The following is a 20,762-nucleotide window of genomic DNA, read 5'->3' on the forward strand; positions in this document are numbered from 1 at the left end:
GTCACCCGCCGTTGGTCGCTCCCCCGCAGGAGCGCGGCGGAAGTCTCCACTCTCGTGGCACCAACAATTAAAGAAGTGGAATGGGGGGGAGGGGGCGCAGCCCGTGTATGCGTTAAAGGCTGATTGATTGTACGACTGTTGCGTTCATTTCCCCTTCGGCTGTCCACTGGGAAAGTGCTTTCGCAAAGCAGCCAAGGGCTCTCTGTCAACATGCGCAAATAATGCCGCATGTGCATCTTCCAAAGCGTGCTAGCAAAAGTGTTTCTGCGCATGGTGCACCAACAGAAGCGCACGACAGCGTTTCCAAGCGTCGGCATCCCTCGTAACCGAGCGAACGAGCACAGCGAAGGGTGAAAGAGCGAACGCAGAGCGCAGCGGGGTATGAAAGACGGCGATAACGAAGAGAGCGCGAGCAGGAAAGCGGAAGAGGAAGCAGCGGAACCATGAGGCGGAAAGCGGAGAATGAAGGTATGGCGAAAGCGTAAGGAAAGCGTAGTGCCGCGCAAGACGGGCTTGCGGCGACGACCGCTACGAGATGGCGCCAGAGTAGCGCGCGTCGTCCGTTCACCGATGACGCCACCGATACCATATATGGAAATAAAGCGCTGCATGAGCGGAGCTCTGTCTGCAGCGGCGGCTGGGAATCGCGCCTACGAGTCACCCACGCGCTGCCTCTCGCGATCTCCCCATTAGTAAGGCATGTCGCGCCACACTTCGCTCCGTTTGTAATGTGCCGCACGAGACATATTGTCCGCGTCAGCCAATATATCGCGAAATGAAAACACGTATAGAGCTGCGCTAAAACTTCGCATTAGCGAGTATCGTAATCGTCGGTAAATTTCTTTTTTATGGCGATAGCAATTACAGTCGAGCGTCTCCACAACGAACGCCTCTACAACGAAATGACCTGCATAAAGAAGTAATAATTTTCCCCCGGTTCTAGTGGAAGCTGTGCCGTGCGCGACCTCTACAACGAAATGACATCTACGACAAATGATTGCGGAGGCACCAAGCACTTCGTTATAAGAGCGTTCCGACTGTATATGGACACTCCATACGAATTTCCGCCGTCACCGTCACCATGATGTTCCGTATAAAGACCGATCAGGTCCTATCGCGCCACGCGGTGCCGCATGCTCTAGGTGAGAGGTGCGAAAGTGAACCGAGAAGAATGGTGGGTTGATCCCGCGCGCGCAAGGGAGGAGCTAGAGCCGGGGATAAGGTCCTTAGAATATTTCTAGGGACCATAGTGGGGAGAAATGCGCACCGTCTCCCATCACGCACAACACGGGGGAGAGGGGACATGCGTACGCGCTAGGAAAGAGGAGGGGGGGGGGGGGGGGACAGGTTGCCGTGATCCTCTTCTACTCCGACCGCGCGCGCCGTATACCTTGGAGGTAATCTGAGGTGGGTGCAAAGCTGAGGCGACCCGAGATAGCTGATGGCTTCTTGTGCTCTGTACTCTCGCGCGGCTAGTTCGCATTGAAGCGAGAGGCAGCGCGAAGGGCAATCTGGCTTCACTGTTGCCGCTCTTCATCACGCCAGCGTTCTGGCAGCGACTGTCGGCAGTCATCGAATGAGATGTACGCATGTTTGCCTGTACGCGTGACACTATGCTTGTCAATTGAGTTAGTAAGCGAATGTTTATAGTACCTCATAAAACCAAAAAACTACTAGCCTCACTTCGTATAGCTGCCTAATAATTTGCTATGACAATCAATTATTTGCCTTGCGGACGAAACCGCGGCATTTTTTTTTTCTGTGTGTACGTGAGTGGGCGACTGTCCTTTCCTCTTTCCCCTAAATAAGTTCATCGAGGCACAAAGTAGGAAGTCTTGCTTGTTTGTAGTAGCACCATCGTTTCTCTCTTCGGGGCAGAGCTGTAAGGAGTGCAACGCACAGTGGTCAACCGAGTGAGCGCGTACGCACCTCATCTAATATCTAATGCGAACCATCACAGCAATGTTTTCCTGGTGTTCAGTATTCAAAGCGTGGTTACACCGGGCAGCGCGATCTACTAGTCGCATTCCATTCGCGAAGGCGATAATTCGTTCGCACTGTGACCCACCATGGTTGCTTAGTGGCCATGGTGTTGGACTGCTAAACACAAGGTTGCGGGATCGAATCCCCGCCACGGCGGCCACATTTCGATGGAGACAAAATGCGAAAACATCCGCGTACTTCGAATTCAGGTGTAATTTAATATTTCTGTTCCGCACTGTGGCGCATAAATATACAATCTGTTGAATTAGACAGTATGAAGTATTAGGCGCCAGCAGGCGACCACGTCATCGCCCACTGCAGGCCACATAGCGATAACGCCGCAGTTGGCGCTGCTGCGTCCGTAAACTGCAAGCAAAAGCGCAGCGTTAAGCTTTAAAAAAGAAAAGAAACTGTAGCCAAGCAGGACTGTCTCGTAAGAAAAAAAAGTTTGCAGCTCGCATAAACGTTTACTACATATATCTTAACGCACTGCACCCGAGGGTGAACATTTCTAGATGCCTCACAGGACATGGTGGAGCACTGGCGTGGCTCATACTCTAGCCAAGGGTTTCAAATGTCAGCGTACACGTTGCGTTACTTGCGGAGTGAATTCCGGCCTGGCAGCTGCAACGCACGACGGTATTCAAGCAATCTTTTTTTTATGGCGAATTCTTTATGCCTTTTATCGCGCGGCACATGTTACAATAGAGAACCGGGATGCCATGTGCGTTCTTTCCTTTTTTTTCTTCTTTGCTTTCTGCTTCTCTTCTCGACTGCTTAATCACACATTGGGCATACATAAACGGTTACCGCCTGTACAGAGTCGAGTTATAGGCGTTTATAGTATACGGCGAGGGTACCGACTATGCATCGGTAAAGTGCTCACATCTTTCTCTCTATTGTCATGGTGCGGCGCGGCGTTCAAGTTATTTACATAAGAGCTGTAGAACTTTATCGACGTCTCTGCGTATCCTCGCATACCGCGCGCTCGTGTCGGTGAGCGGGTCGATAATAACACGAATGCCGCCGAGCACCATCACGCACTTTGCCGTATAATTCGGTATACGCATAACGGCTGATCGTGCGAAGTGAAACTAAAATGACTACCTGCGACGGGAGCGGCTAAGGATTCCCAGACAACGCTCTCAATTGACAAATGAGAGGTGTGCGATGCCCGCGTTCACTGAAATACCGCTTCCATCTGACGGATTTAGCCCCGTGGCATTTCACAGGGCACCCGACGGTGAACCGAATCATTATCTGAAAGCCCACTTAAGCAACATGCCCGCGACTTCGGCCGTTATACAGGGCCTCTTCATATTTATTTATTTATTAGCTGCGCTGCCAGGGAGATGTTATGGCGCCTGCAGTTAACGGCTTGACATGACAAATGCGCACAAAACTCTGCAAACTTATGGAACTGGAAAGATGTGGAAAATAAATAATTAAGGTGGCATCACTTTTAGAGTCATACTGTGGCCGTATAACGTAAAGCTATTCCAATATGTTTTTATTCCAATCTCCTCACGTCAAATTTGCGTAACCACCGACGCAAACAACGGGCGGTCACCCGCAGTGTTGTCTGAACAAACCAATCAAATGCTCCCCTCGTCCATAGGAGGTCACTTTTGTTTGCTTGAAAAACGAATAACATTGCCTACAGTGAGCGGCCTGTCTTTTATAATTGGCTCACAAGAGGCGAGCAGCACGCTCAAGTGAAGAGGGATTCGATGGGGCCGAGCCACTGCTTGAATATGAAGAGGGTATAGTGCCGGCGCCTGCGATTGGTCCGCTTTCTATTACTTAGCTTGCGGTGGCTCGTCGACAATCGCGGCGGCATGCAACGGAAGCTTAAGATTGACGCTAAAGCGGATCCTCAGCAAATAAGAGTTGGCAGAACGAGGTCGTAAACGTGCCGAAATTTCTCGAAAACTTTACACGCCCATGCAAAAAGGTTTAATTATTACACGCAAATAAACCCGTGCTCTCGGGCAGGGCCGAGTAGCCAGTGCCGGAGCGATCGGCGACAGCCATATTTAATTCCTTTGGAACGGGGCAGCCTGTGGCTATTCAGAAGAAAATTCACTTTTGTTCAGCATATTAATCCATCTTTAACGCGTACACGTCACTTTGACGCGGTAAGCTTTTGCGGTTTTGTGGCGTCGCGTGAGAGCCAGGTGAAGTGGGTTGCAGCCTGAAAACTTTTCACCAGTAGCCGGGGGCTAATGGTGAAGAGGCGCTGAATCAGAAATATCTATTTTTGTTTTGTTTGGTCAAATTATGCATGATCAGTGTGTACACGTCATATCAGATGGGGAGCTATCGCGGTTTTGGTGACGTCGCGTGACAGACAGGTGAAGTGGGGGCGGTCCAAAAAATTTTTGGCCAATCGCGGTGGGCTGATTGCAGAATTGGAATATAAAAATTTGGAGTAGTTTTACGTTATAGCGCCCCTGAACTCCATGAAAGCAGGTCGAGTTGGCTCGTCGAACCGAAATACGTTCGCCGTGCTTACGTAAACACTACAGTCGCCTGAGCTCAGCAAGCGTAGGGTCGTGTTTGAGGGTAAGTAAACACAACCCGCTTGCCAATGTGCACCTAAACGCGATCGGATCGCGTCGACGATTCGCAGTCAGAAACGAAGCGCCAGACACTGTTCTTAAAGTATGAATTCATTTCGCTCTCGTTCTCAAACATGAACTGTTCGACATAATCGTGCCTAAACCATCTCTACGACATCATTTTTTAAATATTTACCACGACGAGTACCACCCCAACCCAAGCTTCCTGCGCTGCCGGGGTATCGACGGCAGCGAAATTTGTCGGCTTCACAAGCAAAGCAGTCGCTACTTGGACCGAGTACGCGCACGCCAAGTGATACTGGATACAGGCACGTACCCAGGGGGGGGCCCGGGGGGGCCCGGGCCCCCCCCGAAATCAAGTGGCATACCCCCCATCCACACCCACGCCACCACTCCTCACACATTCCTAAAGCGCCGCCAGATGAATGTTGAGATTTGGCAGCTGTTCATCGTCAGCATTATGCTGTCTTTTTCACTCATTTTAGATGGCGGTAGTTATCGGCATCTCTTGTAATGTGAAGGACAGTTTTCTCATAGATTCCGCACCCGCGCGATTAACTAGAGATGCGTTCAGTTGTCACCATCTATTCAACCGTCACGCGTATAGCTGTTGCTTTTGTTAGTTCAACCTTCTTTGTTTAGGCTGATCCTGGGACCAGGAGAGAGATGCGGCTGTTACTCAGCTGGTCTCTACTCTCATGGAACGAGTTGCTGCCGGAGAAAACGCCAATTGCGTTTAACTTTTCCCTTTGCTTCCTTATTTCCTTGAGTTACGGCTCGCCGCGACGCTGGCAGATGCCCGGGACCATATATACGTGATAGGGTTAGATAAGGTGCGAAATAAAATAATGTGAAAGAGCGTCCATCATGAAACCCTGCAATGACCCGTAAACCCATAAGCAAGATGACGGTCGCCCGTTACCTCGTCTGTTTTTCCCTAATTGTATAGCACTTTTCGTGCAAAATTGGCAACTGGAAACAAAAATCGCAAGGAGTTCAGAAATGAAGCGATCTACCAAGGCAACAACCAAACTGCAAGCAACAGCGGATAATAATAAAGTTAACCGTTGTTTATGAGAATATTTATGGATCAACATCTTTTTATTTAAAAAGGAAGTAGAGAAAACGCCGCCGGAAGTGGAGAACAATTGTTTTGAATGACTTTTCTACAGTTATCGGTCGAACCGCCTCACGTAGCCACTTCTCTGTTCTGCTTATGTGGGTGTTTTTCTAACCTTTCGCGGTGAGCGCAGTACGTCTAGAATCGCAGAGTCCTGCGCTCTACGCGGTTGTGTGGGACTGGCGGCCGCACAGCGTTACGCAATTCGCGGAACTGTCAAAACTGATCAACAAGGCGAAAATAACTGATATTCGAAAATATAACACGGGAAAGACTGAAGAAGCCGTAAAAAATGAACGCAGCCTGAAATCAGTAAAAAAGAAACCTGGCATAGGACAAACCATGATGTATGCACTAAAAGAAAAGAAGGATAATATCATCAGCAATCTCGAAGATATAGTAAAAGCAGCGGAAAAATTCTAAGCTGACCTGTATACAGTACCCAGAGGAGTCACGATACCTCACTTAGAAACAGTAATGAACAGGATACAGAAACTCTCCTATAACTAGCGATGAGGTCATAAGGGCCCTGCAAGACATGAAACGATGAAGAGCGGGAGGAGAAGGTGGAATAACAGTCGATTTAATCAAAGATGGAGGAGACATAATGCTTGGAACACTGGCGGCTCTTTATACGAAGTGTCTATCGACTGCAAGGGTCGCAGAAAACTGGAATAATGCAGACATTATACTAATCCACAAAAAAGGAGACGTAAAAGAATTGAAAAATTATAGGCCCATTAGCTTGCTCCCAGTATTATATAACATATTTACCAAAATAATATCCAATAGAATAAGGGCAACACTGGATTTTGTCAACCAAGGGGACAGGCTGGCTTTAGGAAGAGATACATTACAATCGATCACATCCATGTCATCAATCAGGTTATCGCGAAATCTGCAGAGTACAATAAGCCTCTCCATGTGGCTTATATAGATTACGAAAATGCATTTGATTCAGTAGAGATACCAGCAGTCATAGATGCACTACGTAATCAAGGAGTACAGAACGCTTACGTAAAAAGCTTGGAAAATATTGCTACATGCGTGGGGTATTTGTTTGTTTGAACGAGGCGCGTGGGCGCCATCACTCCAGAAAAGAGGAGGAAGAACGAACTGGGCTCGCGCTGTGAATCTAACCGGTCAGCGCTGCAACCGTTGTTGTAAATATAATCTGTAAATAGTTTCTCGTCTTACTGACTCGTCCTTCGCGTAAGAATATCTACAGAGGTTCTACACCTACCTTAATTCTACACAAGAAAAGCAGGGAGATACCTATAGAGAAAGGGGTCAGACAGGGGGACACAATTTCTCCAAAGCTATTCACTGCGTGCTTAGAAAAATTCAAGCTATTAAACTGGGAAGGCTTAGGAGTAAAGATCGACGGCAAATATCTCAGCAAACTTCGGTTTGCCGATGACATTGTTCTATTCAACAACAATGCAGACGAGTTAAAACAAATGATTGGAGACCATAACAGAGAGAGTGTAAGAGTGGGGTTGAATATTAATATGCAGAAGACGAAGATAATGATAAATAGCCGGACAAAGGAACAAGAGATCAGGATCGCCAGTTGGCCACTAGAGACTGTGGAGGAGTACGTTCACCTAGGTCAATTAATCACAGGGAACCCTGATCATGAGAAGGAAATTCACAGAAGGATAAAAATAGGTTGGATCGCATACGGCAGACATTGCCAGCTCCTGACTGGAAGCTTACCATTATTATTGAAAAGTAAGGTGTGCAATCAGTGCATTTTGCCAGGGCTGACATATGGGGCAGAGACTTGAGAGCAAGTTAAGGACCGCGCAAAGAGCGATCGAACGAAGATTGCTAGGCATAACGTTAACAGAGAGAAAGAGAGCGGTTTGGATCAGAGAGCGAACGGGTATAGACGATATTCTAATTGACATCAAGAGGAAAAAATGTAGCTGGGCAGGTCATGTAATGCGCCGGTTAGATAACCGTTCGACCACTAGGGTTACAGAATGGGTACCAAGAGAAGGGAAACGCAGTCGAGGACGACAAAACACTAGGAGGAGCGATGAAATTAGGAAATTCGCGGGTGCTACACTCTTAGGCAAAGTTACACCCTTTGGCTTGCCCCTTCTGCCACACAACAATAATCGTTATCTGCCTTGATGCGTTTCCTTTCTTTAACGCTGCGAGCCCGGTACTTTCCAGTAACGAACGGCAAGCGCGTTATCAGCATAGAGCAGTTTACACCCTTTGGAGTGCCCCTTCTGATAACGCGCGTGCCGTTCGTTACTGGAAACTTCCGGGCTTGCAGCGTTAAAGAAAGGAAACGCATCAAGGCAGATAACGATTATTGTTGTGTGGCAGAAGGGGCAAGCCAAAGGGTGTAACTTTGCCTAAGAGTGTAGTTGGAATCGGTTGGCGCAGGACAGGGGTAATTGGAGATCGCAGGGAGAGGCCTTCGTCCTGCAGTGGACATAAAACAGGCTGCTGCTGCTGCTGCTGCTGCTGCTGATGATGATGATGGTGATGATGATGATGGAGGTGGTGGGCCCCCCCCGAAAAAAAATCCTGGGTACGTGCCTGACTGGATATATTTGTTTTCAGCGGGTCGCTGGCCCGACCCGAGTGGACGCCGCCGCTGGGCGCACTGCCACGACTCTCGTCTCGTTTATGGGACGCCACGAATTGACCGCGAGTGGATCGCTGGGGCCGCCGCAACGCCATCGCAGCGTCGCGAAGGCAGCCGTGCATCAGCGGCGACGCGAAGCTAGGCGCGCGCTGCTTGGCGGCAGCCGCGCCTTGTGCCGGCTTCCGGTGCTCTCCCCCCGCTACGATCGCGAGGGAAGTGGCGAGGGGGGGCCCGACGGCGTCCACCCGATGCATCCTTGGCGGCATCCGCTCCAAGGGTGTCGCGGAGAAAGAGCGGAGAAGGGCACCGTCGTCGTCGTCCTGGTACAGTTCGCTCGTTTCGTTCTTCCGCGTGCTGAGTGCCACCGCCCGCGCGAGGCCACTGCGTGGCTTGCGGAGGCGGGAATGAACTCCCCCCCCCCCCTTTCTGGGCCGTCGACATCGGCAGCGAAGTTTTCGGGCCACACCCCGAACAATTGGCCTATAAGTTTTCGTCCTCTCAGCCCCCCCCCCCAATATGCCTCATAGAGCTTACTTTCTTCTACTGTGGAGTTTGCGTACACCTCAAGCCCCACATTTCATCTGAAGGTCCGATTCCGCCCACCAACGTCCCATCCCGCGTTGTTCTGTTTTTTTTTTTTTTTTTTTTTTTTTTTTTTTTTTTTTTTTTTTTTTTTTTACGGCAACATGAACGCAACATTCGCCAGACGTCGGACAGTTCTCATTCCTCACTTGCTCGTGACAGTTATTGGGTCCGTATTTTGCCCGATCACCTGAGAGAGAATCGATGCCAGAAAAAAGCTTTAAAGCGATAAAGTGATATGCGAGCTTGCACAGCACTAGAAAGCGGTACTAGGAGAGTCACGCCCTCCCCACGATAACGGCCAGCTTTCCATAAACACTACCTATTCTTACGCGCAATGCCTGTACTGTTTTGCAAAGAAGCAAAAATGCAGCAAGGTTCACGTGACATTATATAGGGTGTCCCAGCTAACAGTTAGCCAAGCGGTTGAAATGAAAAACAATATTTTAAAAACATGGTGCAGACTTAGTTGTTGGCCTGTGTTGGCCGGTGCATATAGAGGTGATTTCCCTCAAAATAAGATTTCAGTTGTGAGTCAGCGCCAGCGTCGTGGTCTTATTTTCTTCCGTCCTCGTATGTTTTGCGCTGTTAATTTCCGAAACATGAATCACCACCAACTCGCCCAAGTTTCTCTTCTAGTGCAGGATACGACTTTAAATCCTACGGTGTTCGGTCGTCAGACGTCTGACATCTTAACATCGCAAGCCTAATAATCGTATCTTGCGCCGTGAGTTTGCGCCGTGAGTAGTGGCAGTTGAGTCTGTGGGGCGCTTGCGACTCCTCTTTTGTGCCACATCTCTCTCTCTCTCTCTCTCTCTCTTTTTTATGTATAGTTATTTTATGCAAAACTTCCAAATTTTGGACGTGTATTATTATCTAAAAACATATAAATAAGAACAAGTGCTTATATTAACAGTTTTTTCTACGACCAGATCCTTTCTGTAAGGTCTCTTCGACTACGATGGTGTTGCAACTACACAAATAAATAAATGACGTGAAACCGAGTAGGCGGCGCCGCGTAAAAGCGCCAACATCTCCTAAGTATTACGTATTAAAATAGAAAAAAGAAAAAGCGTCATCACGGAGCAACTGACGAGGCTTCGTCGTCCATAGAGTCGTCCAGGGCAAAACGGCATCGAACGTATATTGTCGAACCTACGGAGACCACTATCGTAACACCCACGCACCTTGTATAGGACCCTCTCTGAGGAAAACCATGCCCGTCTTGTCCGTGTGGTCGGCTGAGGTGGCCCGTACCATATTCGTACGTGCCAGTACACGACGACCACGACAAGCAAGACGAAACCGGCTCTTATCGGCGATGCCTGCAGACTGAAAGCAACAAGCAGCGTACTTGTTTTCTTGATTGTTTTTTACCATCGCGGCTCGTTAGAATCTCGGTATTTTCTTTAGTCGCAGCCGTCCGTCGGTCACTGTTAATGCCATCCAAACCCCGAACGTCTGAATATAGAAACGTAAACACAAACTCTTACAGGCGAGGTAAAGTGCCGCCATCTATAAACTCAAATCATTAACGTTTTATCATCGCCATAGTAATTAATAAAAGTTCGCTATAACCTGATTCGACCTTATACAGGGTTTTTTTTTTTCTTTAGCTGCACCAAATTATTTTAACATTGCTTATGGCAGATAGCACAATTCTAACCCTTCATTTAAATTACTCCATGAGGCGGCTATTAATTCTACGAGAAATCAAAATGTTCAAGTGAATAATTAACGTAATTACGCTAATTATTTTTCAATTAATCACTTTACGCCACATATTTCAATCTACGAATTATATAGCCGCGGAGTTCTCACGGCGTATCCACTTGGAGCGAATTCTCTGGGCAGCACCAGTTTCGATATATTAATTTTCAAAGTGTCCGACGAAATGCACTGCCGTTCTAGTTACTTTCTTAAGAAACCGCTGTTTTATGCATTGAAGCACAAAAGTAACTGGAACACCAATGCATTTCGTCGGGCACTTTAAAAATGAATATCTCGAAACTGGTGCTGCCCAGAGAATTCGCTCCAAGTGGATATGCCGTGCGAACTCCGCGGCTAGAATTCATAGATTGAAATATATGGCGTAAAGTAATTAATTAGAAAGTTAATTAGCGTAATTACGTTATTCATTCAATTGAACATTTTGATTTCGCCCAGAAATAATCGCCGCTTAATTCATCGCGTAATTTAGATGAAGTGTTAGAACTGTGCTGTCTGCCATAGGCAATATTTAAAAAAAATGGCGCATCTAAAAAAAAGACCCTCTATATGTAGAACGAACTTGTTATGTTCGTAATACGCAGGTCCGCCCTCAAAGTAAAAGCAAGACGCGCAACGTACTTTGCGGGGATAGTGAAACAACGAAACATGTACTTTGCGGGCTCGAGCACAGCCCCCAGGTTTTGATGATTTGAAAGACAGATAGCGCCAGTGTGCAAACAGTTATGAGTTAAGACACGATGTGATAAGCGAAATTATTTGTTTTGCACTTCACTTTTAGTTACTGACAGCGATGGAAAAAGAATAATAGTAAAGCTTAATTGAGCGCGCAAGGTTTAGAAATCAACGAAATAGTTCGCTAAAGGTTTGCTTTAAAGCATAAATATTTATTCCCCGAAGATAAAGACCCGCTCTCTCCAAGCAAGGTACTGCTCATTTGTGCAATCGCGTGAGTTGAACAAGTCGTGGTGGAAACTCACGTATACCGCGACTTGCACGTAAAGCCACGCACTTACATGCAAGTAGCGATATACGTAAGTTTGCGCCTACAGCTTAAGAAGTTAGACCAGTGTCAACGCTGCTTCATTAAGAAAAAAAAAAAAGGAAAAGAGAGGGAGAGTAAAATCGCCGCGAGACTGGCCCGCTCGAGGCACTTTGCGTGTATTCGCGGGCTTCTTTCACGTTAGAAAAAAGACATTAATGTAGCACGTATTGAGCAACAGAAAGCTGTACCGGGGATTTTTCATGTTGCTCTACAATTTTCTCATTGACACTTTTCATCTAATCATAATATTTGAGAAGTTGCTTAATTATTTAAGGCTAATTATGTAATTAGGCGGAATGCAAAATATAATCTGGGTAACTCCAAGCGACGGCAAACAATATTACCTTGGTCGTGTCCAGATATGTGGCATTTGCATATTTCTAAATCTTGGTACATAATAGTTGGGACGCCTTTCTCGCAAACGCGAAAAGCGCACTCACTGCGGTCGGTGCATATGAAACGGATCGCAAATTTCGAATGGACGCTTACAGCCCGCTCTCGAAAAACTCAGTACAGCATTATACAAAACACAAGCGCTCGCCCTGCCTTTCTCTCTACACGCATTTGTCCACTTTCTTTTTTTTTCCTTTCTTCTGTCCGTTCTATTCCATTTCAGACACGGGAATAAATGCACGTGAAACCGGCGTAAGACGGCTGTCAAGCAAGATGACGTCATGCGCATCTCAACGTCAGTGGACACCGCGCGCTGCTCAGCAGTGCTTGGCGGCCGCACAGGGAGAGGGAGGAGCCACCGAGTCAGCCCGACTCGTGTCGGACATCAATTTCCGGAGCTCTGGTCGATCAATTAGCGAGTGCGCGACGGCTCGTTTATTACTGGGCATAAGCTGCGCGACGACGACGTAATGCGCACTGTGATGAACGCAGTGATGTAATCAGCGAGAGCCTTGAAGTTAACCTTGAACGCGTTACGATACCACTTGGGCGCCCGCAAGAAAAGGATGGCGGCGCCCGGAATGTCGCAACCGTACGGTGCGCGCATAATTTGTGCGCGCGCGAGGAACAAAGGCCGCCGTGGGCGCTGCTAATGGGGAAAGCGTAGCGCGCGTGCGCCTGCAGGCTGCGAGTTATATCCGCTCGGGCAAGGTGAGGTTACGCTATAACTTGCTTCTCGTTAGCAGAGTCGTCGAGCACCGATGGTATTAGATGTCGGTAATTTCCTGAGGCAATTTCCTTGGTCGTGTGGACAAGCCTAGAGGAGCAGAAGAAAGGGAAAAAAAAGAGAGAGAAAAGAAACGCGAGGAAGGCGAGGTGGTTGCAGAGACAGCAAGCCAAGTTATTAGCGTGTATATGTCAAAGGCTAGTGGGCCACTTCTGCGCGCAGCACGTGCCGGGGGGAGAACACGGGCCGGAAGCACGGCAGCAAAAAGTCGTTCGTTCGACGAACAGCGGTGAATTCGTGGACTCAAGTGTCGCGCGTGGCAAGCAGGACGTATGTAGCGCACTACTACGCACCCCTAAAAAACGCCAACGACGTTATATATATATATATATATATATATATATATATATATTGTACCCATAAAGATCGCTGGCGTCTATACAGCTTTCCTCGGCAGAAATTAGGCGACGCCGCAGTTGCCGCCACTCACCAACCAACGTTGTAGTGAAGTAGAGAAATTCGCTTTTCATCCTCGTGTGGACTCGCACTCACCGGCACTCGTCCACCGTTCACACTATTCAGCCCGCTCGTATTCGCTGGCATTCGCTCGCACATACGGCTCCGCGATGAGTGCGAGGAATGGACTAGTATGAGTGATCGTGCCAGTCTACACGTGTGTGTATATATATATATATATATATATATATATATATATATATATATATATATATATATATATATATATATATAAATTATTATTAGGCACACATACATTGTCGGAGCAAAGGTGACTCGGTGATGTACGGAAGTGCTTCAACTCTTCTCAACTACAGCTTTTCATTCACATGGCCATGGAGCCGAACTGTCCATTTAAACGGCGTGTTTTATTTCACCGTAAACAGAATGTTAAAAAATCACCCGTGACATGTACAAAATTCTACTTCTTGAGATAGATTACTCTCAGAGGCAGACATTAAAAAAAGTGAATATATCACTAATTAACAAAGTACTATTAATTAACCTTTGAACTAATTACTTCACCACATATATTGCAATTTGCTAATTGTATCCGGTGACTTTTAAAGACATATCCACTTGGAACGAATTCTGTGGATGGCATCAGTTTCGACATATGCGTTCCCATAGTGTGCGATGAAATGCACTGGTGTTCCAGCAACTTTTGAGATTCAGTGCACAAAAATGCCGTTTTCGGAAAAAAAAAGGAAGTGGAACTAAATGTTATATTGACGGCAAGTTTTACTGCGCTTATCTCTAAACTAGCGCTGCTTTCAACATCCGTTCCAAGTGGATGTGCCTTGTGAAATCACTGGCTTCAATTCGGGAATTGCTATACGTGCGCTAGGGTAATTAGTTGAAAAGATCATTAGTGAAATTCGTTAATTAGTCAATCATGCGCATCGGTTTCCAGCGTAAGTAATGTATAACTCTTCGTGCATTCCAGCTCAATAAGTAGATTTGTTTTAAATGCCACAGGGGATCTAAACAAAAATATATGTTAACGTTAAAATAAAACACTCGGCACATATCCTATGTGTTTCTATGAACGGATGGCTAATAAGTTCTCTGTTCGCGTAGATGCTCCTGAACGAGACGGCCAGTGGCTAAGCGGGAAGCCGTACATCTAAAGAAGTCCATTCTGCACGACTTCTCCAGAAATATTCCAAAACAAGTAGGAAAAAATTCACCAATAGAGCTCAGTTTAGGAGGAATGGCGAAAAAGAAGAAGAAAACATGCCATTCAGTTGACAACACGCCTCGCATTTCAAGTATGCATGTGCATTTTGAAATTTATGTAAATGAGCGGGAGTGAAACGGGCGCTATCCATCATTGATTATAGCATGTCAGCTTGCGGTTAGCAATGCTGACTTTCCGATCTCCACATAAGGAGGCTGCTAGGAGAAGACTATCCGAAAGGCGATAAAAAGAAAAACACTTAACATTTTCAGAAACAGAAAACTACAAAAAAATTGTGCGCCTCGACCTCCTCGGGGGCGGCCTAGGCCCAGGCCACGAATTTGCCGGATTGTTAATAAAGTTGTCACCACCACCACCACCACCTCTGCTTGAAATCTACTTTCCAAACGAAAGCAAGACGCAATAAATAGCTGGACATTCTTCTGTGTAAGCGACTCACGAAAGAAAGAAAAAAAGTGCGGCCAACTTCAGACCGCTTTACAATCAACGCAACTCGTCACTGCAGCTTAAAATGAGCGATGCGCATTTCTTTCAGCACCCCAACCGGTCTTATATACTGCGCTTCCAAACGGAACAATTGATGCACACTAAGATGAATATTTCTACGTTCTAAACCAAGATGGGTGCGCTGTGATACTCGTAGACAATGGTGTTTTGTATACGCAGCCTACTAAGCGACAAAGCCAGAGGTGAAATTTACGCGCATTCCCGAGCGACGGCGTCACACGCGCTGACGGGCATGGCCGTCGGTGAGGGTCAGACTAGCGTCGTGCGCGCTGCCTGCGCTCGGGATGTTCACTGCGCTCACTAGCCCTGCCTTGCAAAGCGACAGCGAGACCGATCGACCCCTATGAAGTTTCAAGAGTGGCATCGCTACGGCCGCTGGCACCATATAAACATCAATTCTGGTATAAGCGCGCGTCTCCATGTCCATGCGTCGTGCGAACAGCACCACGATAGTGATGCAAAGCTATCGATAGTCCAGGTCATACCGAACTATCGATAGTAACAAAAAAAAAAAAAGAACTATCGATAGTACAATAATTCACGGTCGACAGCGCTAGCGATAACGCACTATTGCGCCACGAGCCTTGCAGACACGGCCATGAGAAGACCTAAAAGCCACGGCTCAATTTCTGATTAGACACAGGCATCTGGGGGGGTCTTCTGCAAGGGTCCACCTAGTGGACATGTTCATTTCGTCTGCTGCTGAAGTGCTGATTGGCAGGGAGCGCCTGTCGCCCTCTGACGCCGTGCCCCACCCCAACTAATCAGAACTTCAGCAGCAGACGAAATGGTGAGTAGACCATAAATATGATGCTCGGCCCAAACAAGGAATAACGGAAGGGAACAAGGGGAGCGACCCTTAGGTGGATATTCCTTAGGTGGGCACGTACAGAATACCCCCCCCCCCCCCCCCCCCAGGTCGCGTATGGTTGAGAGAGATATACCGGGTGCTTCTGCGAAGGCTTCAACCAATTTTTAAAGGTCCCCTACGCCAGATAGAACAATTCTAATTATTTATTTGGCTGGATTGCTCTAACAGGCTATCACTTGCACGAAGGATCACTAATTATGTTTTAAATAATTGCCTTACGGCACATATTGCTATTGCAAATTGTAGCCGAGGGGTTCGCATGCAAGGCGGATCCATTCGGAACGAATTGTAGGGATGACACCAATTTCTAAATATTAATTCCAGAACTTTGCAAAGACATACATTGTCGGTCCAGTTACTTTTGCGTTTCAATGTGTAAAACAGCGTTTTGATAAGCAAGTGAAACGACAGTGCATTTATACCGGAAGTCCGATGGCGCATATCTCGAGAATGCTGTCATTCACAGAAGTTTTTTCAAGTGGGTATGTCTTGCAATCTCACTGGCTACAAGTTGCAAATTGCAATGTGTGCCGTGAGGTAATTAGTTCACTCAATTAGTATATTTGTTAATTAGTCGATTGCGCATTTCGATTTATCGTGCAAGTAATGTCTGCCCCTTCGAATGGCCTATAACTCAAGGATTAGAAGTGTGCTATTTGCCACGGGCGTTGTTTTTTTTTTTTAATTGCTTAGTCTTCGCAGAAACACCTAGTACATATTAACAGCTGACGCGTGCCTAAGCTGCGACGTCCGCACATTTAAATTGTAAGGAAGTTGCAGCTCAAGTGCCATGCCGAAATTAACTTTTGAGAAATGTATTGATGTACGCCACGAGATATGTTGGCACTCGCTTCAGTTTCCCCGCATTCTCAACATTCCCAACAGTCACGCCAAAGGGTATGACTTGTTGTAGTTAGACTACGAAAAATGAGGACCAACGGAAGAGTTGAGGGTCATTTACGTGAACCTTGCACCATTATAGGGTCACCAGCCCATACTCAGCGCATTCACACACCAGACCCTTAAAATTCCATTTTTTTTATGATAGCGTGACTGATCGCTCATACACACAACATTAACGTTTTGTGCACTTATACATTGACGCTGGTTATGTGCATTCCAGCAGCGATGAGCTCGTTCGTGCATCTGGGCCCCTTATTCGCCGAAACGCTCTTACGCTAGAATGGTTCGTGACAGCAGATGCCAGCTGATCGTGATGTCGCACATATTAGCGAAGATGGCTGAGGTCAATGGCAAAGAGAAGTTGCGTACGATAGGCTTTGCCCAACGCCAATTGCCACACTGTTGATGAACTACAAGGCAAGTGGATTTACTCTTCTCTGGCTCACTCTCACGAGAAAGTAATCTGACCTGTGTGACAATAGATGACCACGGATTGCCCCCGGCCACCGCTTTGGTTGCACCAGGCGATGGCAAACAACGGCAAGAGCACGTGGAGAGACCGGCGAGCGACAGACAACGAAGAGTAGTTAAATGGGCAGATGCAGATGGCAGATGCAGCTATAGGCAGATGTGCCTGGATGACATAGGCGCGCAGTGCCCTTCTCTACGCGTATACTCACGGTAGTACATTAAATGATCAACACCACTGTGCCAGCACGCAAGTCATATCACATGAGCCCAGCATGGCTGCAAAGTACGAATACGCGCCAGCCAGTACGGGTCAACGATTATCGATTGGCTACACCAGGCACCGGCCTACAAGCTATATAGTCTCGAGCAGCCGGCCAAAACTACTATTCTGGGTGGTCCCCATAGCTGTACAGGCCTTGTCGTTCTCATTGGGACGGGAGGCGGCTTTTCGGTCTATCCTGGAAATATACACGATATTTCTTTTTACTGAGCTGAGTCTATAAACTACACTAATCTGTTATTATCCTGCGTTTACACGTGTTATTATTCTTTCTTCACCTCAAACAGCGGTTCCTTTGGCTGGATGGGAAACTCAATGAACTGGGGAGGCTCAAGGACAGCGTATAGTTTTCAGCAGCGTAAGTCACGCTTCAGTGCAAATGTCTGCAATGTAGAAGATCCACTAAAGCTCCTATCTGAGCAAGCACGCAAACAGGAATTCACGCAATCTACTGTGCAGAGCAACAACGCACCGAAGTGATTACAAGTGAACGCATCAATTTCAGTTTCTGACAACACCCCAGGAATTGAACGAAGAACACTGAAAGGTATGAACATTGGAAGAAAATAAAGAACACGGGGAGCTGGACTTGTACGGAAGGCCGAAGACCGCCTGACAGGCACCAATGAGTCATCCTGTGTGCGGGCGCGTTCTTCGTCCTGATGTTGTCGGTGTTGGGCGCTGTGAGGACGTAAAAAGACGTTCACACAACGGGCAGCTCCCGGTCGCGGTTGCACTCATTCTCTGGACGAGCGCATCGCCTCTGAAAGGCTCGGTCAGCACCACCTAGAATGGCTGGATTCCCAAAGGAACAGACACCTTGTCTGCGTTGCGGCGACACTGTATATAGCCGCATTCACGCGAATGCGACAGCAGTGCGCTGTATCATTTTATCAGCGCGTCACTTTCGTGTAAACGGGCATTAATGGTGCGTTGAGAAAGTGCATCGCGCCAGACGAGGGCAGACCGAAACAGAAAGTCGGCGTTAAGCGAATTTATGCGCATCGTATCAAGGCGAAGAGACGGAAAGCGAGGCGCCCCTCGCTTCCTCTCCTCCAACCACAGGCGAGGCGCGTATACGCTATGCACGCAGGCGCGAGCTTACTTTGGACGCCCCGTCGCACAAGGCTTCATACGCTGCATGTAAACAGCGGCGCATCGCATTAACGTGATGCGCTGGAAAATACTGTCACATTCACGTAAACGCGACTATGTTGCAGAACGTCGCCGGGAGAAGGACGGAACCGCCTCAGAACGAAGGGCTCCTGGCTGCCGGACTCTCCCAGGTATCAGGTAGCCCGCAGCCACCCCTGTAAGCATGCAGTACAAACACAGGCAGGCAGAATGCGCGGTGGACTCACTTTTGCCGGTGGTGAAGCGACGTTCCGAGGAGTCCTTGCATTCAGGGTACAGGGAAAAGCACGAGCTCCTCCTCCCCGCCGCCTGCGCCACCAAAGGAGAAGCAGAACGTAAGAAATGAGAGCACGTATACCCCCAACGTTCTGAACACATCGTAACACATACCGCGAGTGCCGCGTAATTCTGGACAATGGAGAGTTTTAGCTGTGCCTTAATTTGCAAATGGCTAAAAATATCTAAACAAAGCAGAATCATGTCATAAGACCACCGTTTTACCGTACGGTTGAATCGTGGCATCGCACTACTAGAGCTCTCTAAACGCAAAAATTCAGGTCATTTTGGTTCAGTTCGCGCGGCTGGCCACACAACGGCGATACCGCAAACTTCGCCGCCACTCTAAAGATTCTTAAAATTCGAAATTCCCACGATGATGCAAGCAGTGCACAGAACACTGCGCACAACAAATCGGTGAACTTATTTACCGACGTCTCGAAAAAAGAACACGCCCTGTACTAGAATCGAACCAGAGAACTCAAGTTCGCGCTGTCGCAAAACCACATCAGCGCGCGCAAAACCACGCGGCCACCGGTCGCGCCGTCACTTCTTGGCGTAACAGGTTTATGTCTGCACGTCCGCTGGATTTAACGACTGACTTAAAGCCTGCGAAAACGGGGGAAATAATGGCCTCCAATCTACGCTGTGAAGGTGGTTGGCTAGCGAAGCTCTGGTGTCACTCGATCCGATAGACCAATGTGACGTAGCCTTGAACTGGGTGCTGCCAAGCCTGAGCACGGCGCCATTGTGCATATGGACGTCAGACTCTGGAGTTTTGCAAGACGCGTAGCGCCACCTGCCGGTGCGAAGAGGCAGTAATTGAGTAGTGCGAAGCCCGACTCCCTTGCTAAGTTGCCTATGCAGCTAGCGACTGCGAAACAACGATTTAACTAGATGTTGGTCCATATGGCGAGTGTTTTGCGCATTTAACACCCAGACAGAGAGCTATGAATTTCTATGCTAGTCGGACGCGCCGCCGAACTGCCATAAAGCGCTTGCTGGCTCACTCATCAGACTGATGGCGGAAACAACGGCAACCGCGATAGCTCCCTGCGCTACGAAGAAACGCCGCAATCGACGCTACTGTTGTGTTGTAAATTGCCATGAACGTGAAGGACGGAATAACAACGTTCAGTTTTACCGATTTCCATCGCGATCGTATGAAGGGGAAAGGCGAGAGCGCTGGATACGGGCCGTTCAACCTGTTGGGTAATCGGATTACTTGCATTCCCCACAACACAGTAGCTCGCATGAAAAAGTGCGACAATTTTGTTCTTCTGTAATTGTGTTGCGTAGCCCTGACGGAGGACTGTGGTAACCAAGCGAAAACTCAACAATCTGCAGCCGCCACTTCGTTAGTAACAGAAAAAACAACGTTGCGAACCATCCTACTTATGTGTCATCGATATCTCTGCATTTTAGCAGACGTCCGCCTCCGCTTGACTCAACAAGTGGAACGGAGAACTTTGGCAGGTCAGCTTAACCAAACATTTTGGTTCGTTTATGAATTCAAAATCCTGTTCTGAAGCAACGTTGTATCGCGAGCTCATTTCTACTTTCGGCATTTTGTATGTCCTGCGCTGATACAACAAGCACGCTTCGCAATGTGCTGAGCCTAGTCGACTGCGCTTTTCAAATGTGAGCAATAAAGTTGCTGAAGGAGCACTGGATGCGTAATTGCGAAATAACGCACGTGTGTAAAGAAAGAAAAGTAGCGTTTATTTACATTTATGTGTGCGCGCTTGCTGCTCGAAGCGTCTGCAAAAAGTTCAAATTAAGATACTGAGCGATGCTGTAGCTCCTGCGAGAAAGAAAGATGCAGCGCGTAGGCA

General features: G+C 47.7%; 1 protein-coding gene across 2 annotated transcripts in view; it reads right to left on the reverse strand.

The window, feature by feature from the left end:
• The window catches only part of tna (Zinc finger MIZ domain-containing protein tonalli), a 310,995-nt gene that overhangs the window by 68,836 nt on the left and 221,397 nt on the right, over positions 1 to 20,762 (reverse strand). For both annotated transcript variants that reach the window (XM_050193826.3, XM_055061980.2), the window contains exon 4: positions 18,879 to 18,960. In XM_050193826.3, coding sequence (XP_050049783.2) covers positions 18,879 to 18,919 — 41 coding nt within the window. In that variant the 5' untranslated portion in view covers positions 18,920 to 18,960. The remainder of the gene's footprint in view (positions 1 to 18,878; positions 18,961 to 20,762) is intronic.

Source organism: Dermacentor andersoni, chromosome 1 (genome assembly GCF_023375885.2).
Source record: "Dermacentor andersoni chromosome 1, qqDerAnde1_hic_scaffold, whole genome shotgun sequence".
NCBI lineage: Eukaryota > Metazoa > Arthropoda > Arachnida > Ixodida > Ixodidae > Dermacentor > Dermacentor andersoni.